The sequence below is a fragment of the Mustela erminea genome, chromosome 7 (genome assembly GCF_009829155.1).
Source record: "Mustela erminea isolate mMusErm1 chromosome 7, mMusErm1.Pri, whole genome shotgun sequence".
NCBI lineage: Eukaryota > Metazoa > Chordata > Mammalia > Carnivora > Mustelidae > Mustela > Mustela erminea.
Genome location: NC_045620.1, coordinates 29,675,149 through 29,683,180, shown reverse-complemented (window position 1 = coordinate 29,683,180; position 8,032 = coordinate 29,675,149). Strand labels below are relative to the sequence as shown.

The following is an 8,032-nucleotide window of genomic DNA, read 5'->3' as shown; positions in this document are numbered from 1 at the left end:
ATAATAATAATAAATAAAAAAAATAAAGGCGATCAAGATAATCTTAATGCAAAAGATGCAAAAGTCAAAAGATCAAAATTAATGCCAAAAAAAAATCAATGGTGAACAAAATATCAGAATTTTAATGGAAGACCGGATCAGTGACAGTGTCATGCCAAGCCACTTTGAAACCTGAGGCAGAAAGAAAAATTCGTAATAGTGATCATTTCTCACCCCAGTCCCAGCCGTGCCAGAAAGTAAATGGAAGCTTACAAGGCCTCTGGAAGGTTCTACGACTGGCACATTAAACTCCATAATGCCCTATCAGCACAAGCAAGTCACAGGGCCAGCCCAAGTTCCAGGGATTGGGAGAGAAACTCTACTTCTTGATGGGAAGAGCGGCAGAATCATGTTTCAGGGGCACAAAGGCTTGGGGGAATTTTGACAACCAACCATTCCTGCCATGAACAGCAGAGAAGAGGTAGCCCCGGGCTTGGGCTGGCTTCCGCTCCATCAGCCCCAGAGATTGAATGAGGCAGTTTTCTACAGCTGCCTTATGTCTTTTTTTTTTTTTTTTTAATTTATTTGAGAGAGAGCAAGCAGGGGAAGGGGCAGCGGGAGAGGGAGAGAGAATCTCAAGCAGACTCCCCACTGAGCTTAGAGCCCGATGATGCGGGGCTCTATCTCAGGACGCAGAGATCATGACCTGAGCTGAAACCAAGAGTCAGACATTCAACTAACCCAGCCACCCCAGCGGCCCAAGCTGCCTTCTGTCTTGATTGTACCCATGAGGTTTTTGATTTACAATGATGACCTGAGTACTGACATGGAGAGGTTAATGCCACTGAAAGTTTTTATTACTTATAATTCCCAAGAGAAGGGTGTCACACAGGGCCGCGTGGGGAAGCACAACGTTCAGTGGGGAGGCAGAAGCAGGAGTGAGGGCAGAGCCTATACTAAGGTTTCTGCAGGAAAGGCAAGGCAGGGCAACTGACTAGCTGTGAGGTATAGGGGTGTCTCTAATGGTCTGGTACCTGGCGCTGGGATGATTTAGGGCAAGGCAAATATAGATTTTGTAAGGGTTAGGAAAAAGACACCAGATTGGTTGGTCTGCATATGAGAGACATATTCATAGGCAAATTTTCATGAGCTCTAGGAATTAGGGTTAGAGGCAGTCTCTCCCAAGCTCCCTCTCCTCCACTCCCTCTAAGTCAAGATGTTAAACCATCATCAAATACAGAAAATAGAGAACATAATGTATACATCTCCCCACATTCTCACCCTTTGGCGGGGGGTGATGTCTGGATCCCATGAGATTCCCACTTATATTGCATGTCTCAAAATACTTAAAATTGCATGATAAAGAGAAAAACATTGCATGATTAAAAACTGAATGATCAAATATTGGGAGCCATGAGAGCAGTCCTTTGAGGAAAATGTATAGCTACAGTAATTTTTATTCAAAGAGAGCTGAAAGTCAGGGGACAAAGGTCCACATTTAAAAAGCTAGAAGCCCCAGGCCAGATGATTTTGCTGATGAATTCTACCAAACATTTAAAGAAGAACTAATGCCAGTCCTTTTCAAACTCTTCCAAAAAATTAAAAGAGGAGGGAGCACTCCCAAATTCATTTTAGGAAACCAGCATTGCCCTGATACCAAAGTCAGCTAAGGATGATACACAAAAACTACAGGCCAATATCCCTGATGAATACAGATGCAAAAATTCTCAACCAAATATTAGCAAAGTGAATTCAATAGCTCATTAAAGGGATCACACACCATGATCCAGTGGGATTTACCCCTGAGATGCCAGGATGGTTTAACATATGCAAATCAATAAACGTGATATACCACATTAATAGAAAGATAAAAATCATATGAGCGTCTCAATAGATGCAGGACAAGCATTTGACAAAATACCACATCCTTTCATGATAAAGACAAAAAAAATAAAACTAGGCACAGGAGGACTATAACTCAACATAACAAAGGTCAGATAATTGCAAACCCACAGCTGACTTCATACTCAATGGTGAAAGATTGAAAACTTTTCCTCTAAGATCAGGAACAAGATAAGGACGCCCACTCCAACCACTCCCATGAAGCCTAAATGAGAGCAGAGCCCTTAGGAAAAAAGAAAAAAGAATAAAAGGCCTTCAAATCAGATGGGGGAAGTAAATTTATCTTTGTTTGCAGGTGACATGTTTTTATTTTATTTCTTATTTTTTACCTTATTTTTTCAAAGATTTTATTTTTTTCTGTTTTTTTTTTTAAATTAACATAAGTGTATTATTTGCCCCGGGGTACAGGTCTGTGAATCATCAGGCTTACACACGTCACAGCATGCACCACAGCACATACCTCCCCAAAGATTTTATTTTTAACCAATCTCTACACCCAGTGTGGGGCTTGAACTTACAACTGCAAGATCAGGAGTCACGTGCTTCAACTGAGCCAGCCAGGTGCTCCAATGACGTGATTTTATATACAGAAAATGCTAACAACTCCACCAAAAAACGATTAGAACTAATCCCCAAATTTGATAGTTAGAGCATACAAAATCAACATACAGAAATTAGGTGAGTTTCTCCTCACTGACAAATGATCTTTAACGGAAATAAAACTGCATTTGCAATTGCATAAAAAAAATCAAGGAATAAGTTCAACAAAGGAGGTAAGAGACCTGTACGCTGCAAACTACAAGACTTTGATGACAGAAACTGAACAAGACACAGATAAATGACGAGATATTCTGTGGTTATGAACAGGAAGAATCAGAACTGTATAGAGTCTATCCTACCCAGAGCCATCTATGGATTCAGTGCAAGCCCTATCAAAATTCCATGGCATTTTTCACAGGAATAGAAAAGATCACCCTATAATGTGTATGGGACCACAAAAGATCCCGAATAGTCAAAGCCATCCTGAGAAGGATAGATATAAGGGAACACTAACATTTTTGTTAGCAACTTTTCTTCAAGTCTAAGGTTAGTTAACCATGAAAAGTTAAAATTATAAAAGAAGGGGAAGAAAAATGATGTTTCACAAAGTTGACAGTTTGGCATGGGAGAGACAAGGTCTCCTGGTGGGGGGGGGTGGTAGTGGTGGTGGAGAGAGAGAGAGAGAGAGAGAGAGTGTGTGTGTGTGTGTGTGTTTCCACCTAGGCTGTGTGCCTCCGGGACCTACCTGCAGGCAAAGCGGAGGAGGGGGTAGGGGGAGACACACTCAGTGGGGCAGGATGTCATTCCCACTACAAGGCTCCTCCCCATGGGAGTGTCCGCGCGTCAGCACCAACGCAGCTTGGGTTCCCACGCTGGGCTCAGGCCGCTGCTGGGAAGCAGACACCTGTCCCGCTGGGGTTCTGCTTTCAGTCGTCCTCCCCATCTGTTTGCTGCCTGGCATGGGCCTCTGCTTGGCACCTGCGCTGCTGCTGCTGCTGCTGCTGCTGCTGCAGTTGCTGGGTGAGTGGTTGCCTCCTCCCGAAGACCCCTCACCTCTGGCCTCTCTGCTTGATCTTCAGGGACAGAGTAAGGGGGCAAGAGGACTGGAAAAAGAGGTCTGGAAAAAAAACCACAACCGTAGTGCAGGGCACGGGCAGGAGACCTGCATATGGGATGTGCCTACGCCGTGCCACCTGCCACTCCCCACCTCCAAGTCCCATCTTGGTACCCGGTCCCAGAGACTTTCTTTTTCTTCTTGGGTCCCTTCTCCCACCTCTCTTACCCTTCTCCCATCTTCAGTCTTGGAGCTTCACACTCATTCCTTGGTGCCACGCCCCTGCTATTCTACCTGCTTGACTTCCCCTTCCCCAGCTGGGGCATCCCGGAGGGAGCCGTCACTTGACCGGGTGGAGCCGGGTGGGGAGAATAGAATCTGACAATGGTATAAGGCCAAGGAGATACTGGAGCTGAGATGCGCTGTTCTGAGGGTAAAGATGAGGCAAGGGTACTCCTAGCAGAGGGGAAATCTGTAAGCAAAGGAGCAGAGGTGGGACCAAGACCTTAGGTGACACTAAGTGCTGCTGTGTGTGGCTGAAGCTGGGCATGTGAGGGGTTTGGCTGGGACAGAAGGGTAGAGTTTGCTGCTCCTGGAGTCCTGGAGGGGGAGGGGAAGGAAGGGGAGGGGAGGGTTGGGTTCCCCTCTCTCCTGCCTACCCTCTCCACATACCTACTCATTCTAAGCCCTTGGTATCTGTTCATCCTGCCTGCAGAATAGACATGCTGCAGCCACACGGAGAGTCACTGTGGCTCCTGCCATCCAATCCATGGATCCTGAAAGAGGGGGCCAGGGCCAGAATGGGGACCCTGCTCCCAGACCTGAAGCAGGAGTCACCTCCCTGCACACACTCAGTGAGAAGGATGGGGGGACAGACTGGAAAACTTGCCCATGAGTGTAGCGCTCCCAGGGGCTGAGAGTACAGAGAGGGGCAGCGGAAGTCTGGTTTTGGTGACCCAGGTCCTAGGAAGGGGCTGCCAAGTCCCTTCCTATGAGACCCTCGCCTGGGCAGAAGACTGCCACCTGTTATGGACTATTGGGCCTTGTGGCTAAGGACAGAGACCTGTGGCCTGACCAGAGGGTCTTCCCTGGAATTCACAACCTAGCAGCCTGGTCTAAATGGGCCCTCTGCAGCCCAGAACCCTTTCAGGGAATCCCTCTTTTGCTTGGCTGGTGGAGAGTGGAGGGGCCAGGAGACACCAGAGATGGGCCACATGGGAGATGGATGAGAAGGGAGCATCAGAAGGGAGTGGAAGGGCAAGACGGTAAGGGGCAGAAGGAGGCACCTGAGAAGGTATGGAAGGTGAGAGACCCAGAAACCAATAGGGAGGAGAAGAAAGGAAGAAAGCTCATCTGTCCCAGCGTGTCAAAAGAGAAAGAGGAGGAGCCACTGTCCTCAACCCATTTCTGATAAATGCGCATTAGCCAAGTCCCCAGAAGCCTTGCTCTGTTTCCCACGTCAGCTGGGGCCTAGGAGAGCGGCAGGAGCCCCGCGGACCCCTCTTTGAACGGGTGTGGCCGTTCTGCGGAAGGAGTGGTGCCTGGGGAGGGTAGGCTTCACCGTCTCGGGGAGGCCGGGCCAAATCTCGGTGCGCCCGACCCACCCGTGACGTGTTGCAGGACTCCCCAGAGCCAGGGGCCGCCCGTCCCCGCGACAGAGGGGCGGTCAGTGCCAGCCGGTCACGCCTCGGAGCCACACGCTGCGCTCCTCCGATTCCGCGCGCCCCGCGCCTTCAGAGGGCGTGGCCGGGGGACAAGCGCGCTGGTAAGGCTCCCCGAGAACTGCAGCTGTCCGCCGCTCCCTCAGGGTCACCTGGCTCGTCCGGACGGAACCGATGCCTGGACGCGGCCGAGGCGTGTACGGCGGACGCGCGGTGCGAGCGGCTGCGCACCGAGTACGTGGCTCAGTGCTTGGGTCGGGTCGGGGCCGGAGGCTGCCCCCGGGCCCGCTGCCGCCGCGCCCTGCGCCGCTTCTTCGCCCGCGCGCCTCCCGCGCTCACCCACGCGCTGCTCTTCTGCCCGTGCGCCACCGCCGCGTGCGCCGAGCGCCGGCGCCAGACCTTCGTGCCAGCCTGCGCCTTCGCGGGGCCCGGGCCGGCGCTGCCCTCCTGCCTCGCACCCTTAGACGCCTGCGAACACAGCCGGATCTGCCGGTGAGGAGGGGGGTGGGGCTACGTGGGAAGGGGCGGAGGCGAGGCGGGGCAGTGGGGCAGGTGTGAACGGGCTGTGGGAGCTAGCCGGGAGGAGACTGGGTGGGAGGGACTGGGCGGGGCCTCCCGCTCACCCTCCCGCCGTCGCACCGCGCAGGCCCCGCCTCTTGGCCTTCCAGGCCTCCTGCTCGCCCGCCCCCAGCGCCCCCGACGGCTGTCTGCTGGATGAGGCCCCCAGCTGCCTGCGTGCCTACGCAGGCCTCGTGGGTACGCACTGCCGGGATCCGGGCGCCGACTGGGGTTCTCCCGAAGATGCCTCTGCCTGGGTGGGCCGATTACTCAGTCCTGGAGGTCCCAGCAGGCACCGCCGTCACTCCCAACTATGTGGACAACGCGAGCGCGCGCGTGGCGCCTTGGTGCGACTGTGGAGCCAGCGGAAACCGGCGTGAGGAGTGCGAAGCCTTCCGGGGGCTCTTCACCAGGAACCGCTGCTTGGGTGAGGGGCCCGGGCGGGGCGGCGATGACCGCTCCTTCCCAGTTTCGGGCTGGCGGGAGCTTATTTTAGCGGTAAGGAAACTGAGGCTGTTTGCTGCAGCCATGCAAGTGCACACCGTCTGTGCTGTCGACCTGCCCCGCAAGAAATCCGCGCCCAGTTATCCCCAGAGACCAGGTCACAGACCAAAGTAGGATCTTAGGGATGTCTAGGCTGGTGACCGTGCAGGCGGGTAGGGGTGGGAGGAAACAGTCAAAACAAGTTTCCGAGTTCCTGGAATGGAACCAGGTGAAATTCTTGCCAGCGCCACTTCTGACGTGGTCCCAAGCCCAGGTGATCTTGCTTTTTGGGACTGATTCTGCCACTCACCCGCCCAGAGTTAGCCAACTCCTCTAAGCCTTTTTGTGCCCATCTGTAGTATGGGGGTGGTAATCGTCACCCTTCCCTGTGAGGATGACAATTTGGAAGGCCTTGTCATGCACCTTCCATTCCAGAAGCCAATCCTTGCAGATCTCCTATCTTCCCAACCCACTGCAGGAAACCAGAGGTCTCTGTTTGTCCCAAAGGACCTGGGCCTGGTGCTGGGGTTTCCCAGCCTAGTCCATCCTGGCCCCCTTCCTCCATAGATGGTGCCATACAGGCCTTTGACAGTGGGTGGTCTACAATCCTGAAGAACCAGCCAGATGTCCGCCAGGACCCTGAGCACAGCCTCCTGCAGGTAGGTGTAGAGAGGGGATGGTAAGCTGCCAGCCCCTGGCCTGGCTCCTTCCACACACTTCCAATCCAGGTGGGCTTGGATGGAGGCATGAATGGCCTGGGCTGGAGGTGGTGGAGGCATAGAGCAGAACCCAGCTTCTATCTCAAGTGCACATTCTGGTCCCACCCCTAAGGTGTCCTCCGCAGATGGGCTCCTGGTGGGGGAATCTCTGCTTTCCATGCTGTTTGTCTTGGCTCTGCAGCCCCTGCTCTGACTAGGACGGCCAACCTTGGACGACAACATCATACTGACAGCCATACTGCCTGGGATATAGGGCCCCATCTGCACCCTCTTGCCCCCTGAAAGTGGACTGGCTTGCCTCCCAAGCTGACTCCAGTGCTCTTGCACTGCTGTTCTTTTTAGGTCTGGACACCCTGTGTGCCTGTTCCCTAGAGTGAGGGATTTGGGGCTGAGGGCCCGATGCAAAGCCCCTAGTTTCCCTTTCAGTGGGTTTCTTGGTTGTAGGTCCTTCTGTCCACTGACCTTGGAACAGTCAGCTTCTCCTACAGGGTAGGGATGGGAAGTGGTCACCTTTGTAGCTAAGGCCTCAGTGGGGCCCCAGATCACCTACAAGTCAGAAACCATCCAAATTCCAAGAATTTTAAGAGATTTTTACCAGCTTCCCCGAAGAGAACATACCCTAAGGAGTACATCTGGACAGACTTACAGGTAAACTTTTTTTTTTAACACTGCAGCCTTTCATGGCACCTTCCCAGGGAGGCACCACCTGTCATGATATCCACCTAGGCCCCATCGACTAATGTTATTAAGGTTCTTCCCAACCACGATATGCTGCTTGGTGGGCACCACCTGGAGTGAGATTCCAGTCCCCTGCATTGCACTGGTCATGTCACCATCTTCCCTGTGGTTTAACCTAGCACTATGAATGGCAACCATAGCTCAATAAACCTGTATGCACTGAGACTGGCCTTGCTTTCCTGTGATCTGTCCTGGGATCCCGGAGACCAAGTCTGCTACAGGCTGCTTTCCCTCTGCGGGCCTATGAGACCTCAGATGGTATCAGAACCACTATTAGATTCTAGTGGCAGAGATTTCTGTTGCTTTGTCTTCTCTGCTAGTACTCGGATTCAGGAACTACGCTTCCCAGCCTCCCTTGCAGCCAGGAGGTGGTTATGGAGCACAGTCCTGGTCATAAG

The 8,032-nt window shown here is 52.6% G+C and overlaps 1 protein-coding gene across 1 annotated transcript; it reads left to right on the top strand.

Annotated features, from left to right (window-relative positions):
* Positions 1 to 3,380: 3,380 nt before the first annotated feature.
* GFRA4 (GDNF family receptor alpha 4) lies at positions 3,381 to 7,793 on the top strand. Its single transcript, XM_032353670.1, has 7 exons — positions 3,381 to 3,441; positions 3,721 to 3,746; positions 5,030 to 5,628; positions 5,783 to 5,892; positions 5,987 to 6,121; positions 6,745 to 6,836; positions 7,078 to 7,793. Exons 1-7 carry the CDS (start codon positions 3,381 to 3,383, stop codon positions 7,087 to 7,089), a joined length of 1,035 nt encoding a protein of 344 aa, XP_032209561.1. The 3' UTR covers positions 7,090 to 7,793.
* Positions 7,794 to 8,032: the final 239 nt, after the last annotated feature.

Excerpts from the sequence above, each read along its gene's own strand:
- GFRA4 (XM_032353670.1), top strand. The coding sequence starts at position 3,381 with ATGGGCCTCTGCTTGGCACCTGCGCTGCTGCTGCTGCTGCTGCTGCTG. Across the intron at positions 5,893-5,986 it reads TGCCTACGCAGGCCTCGTGG|GCACCGCCGTCACTCCCAAC; the intron begins GTACGCACTGCC and ends AGGTCCCAGCAG. Across the intron at positions 6,122-6,744 it reads CACCAGGAACCGCTGCTTGG|ATGGTGCCATACAGGCCTTT; the intron begins GTGAGGGGCCCG and ends CTTCCTCCATAG.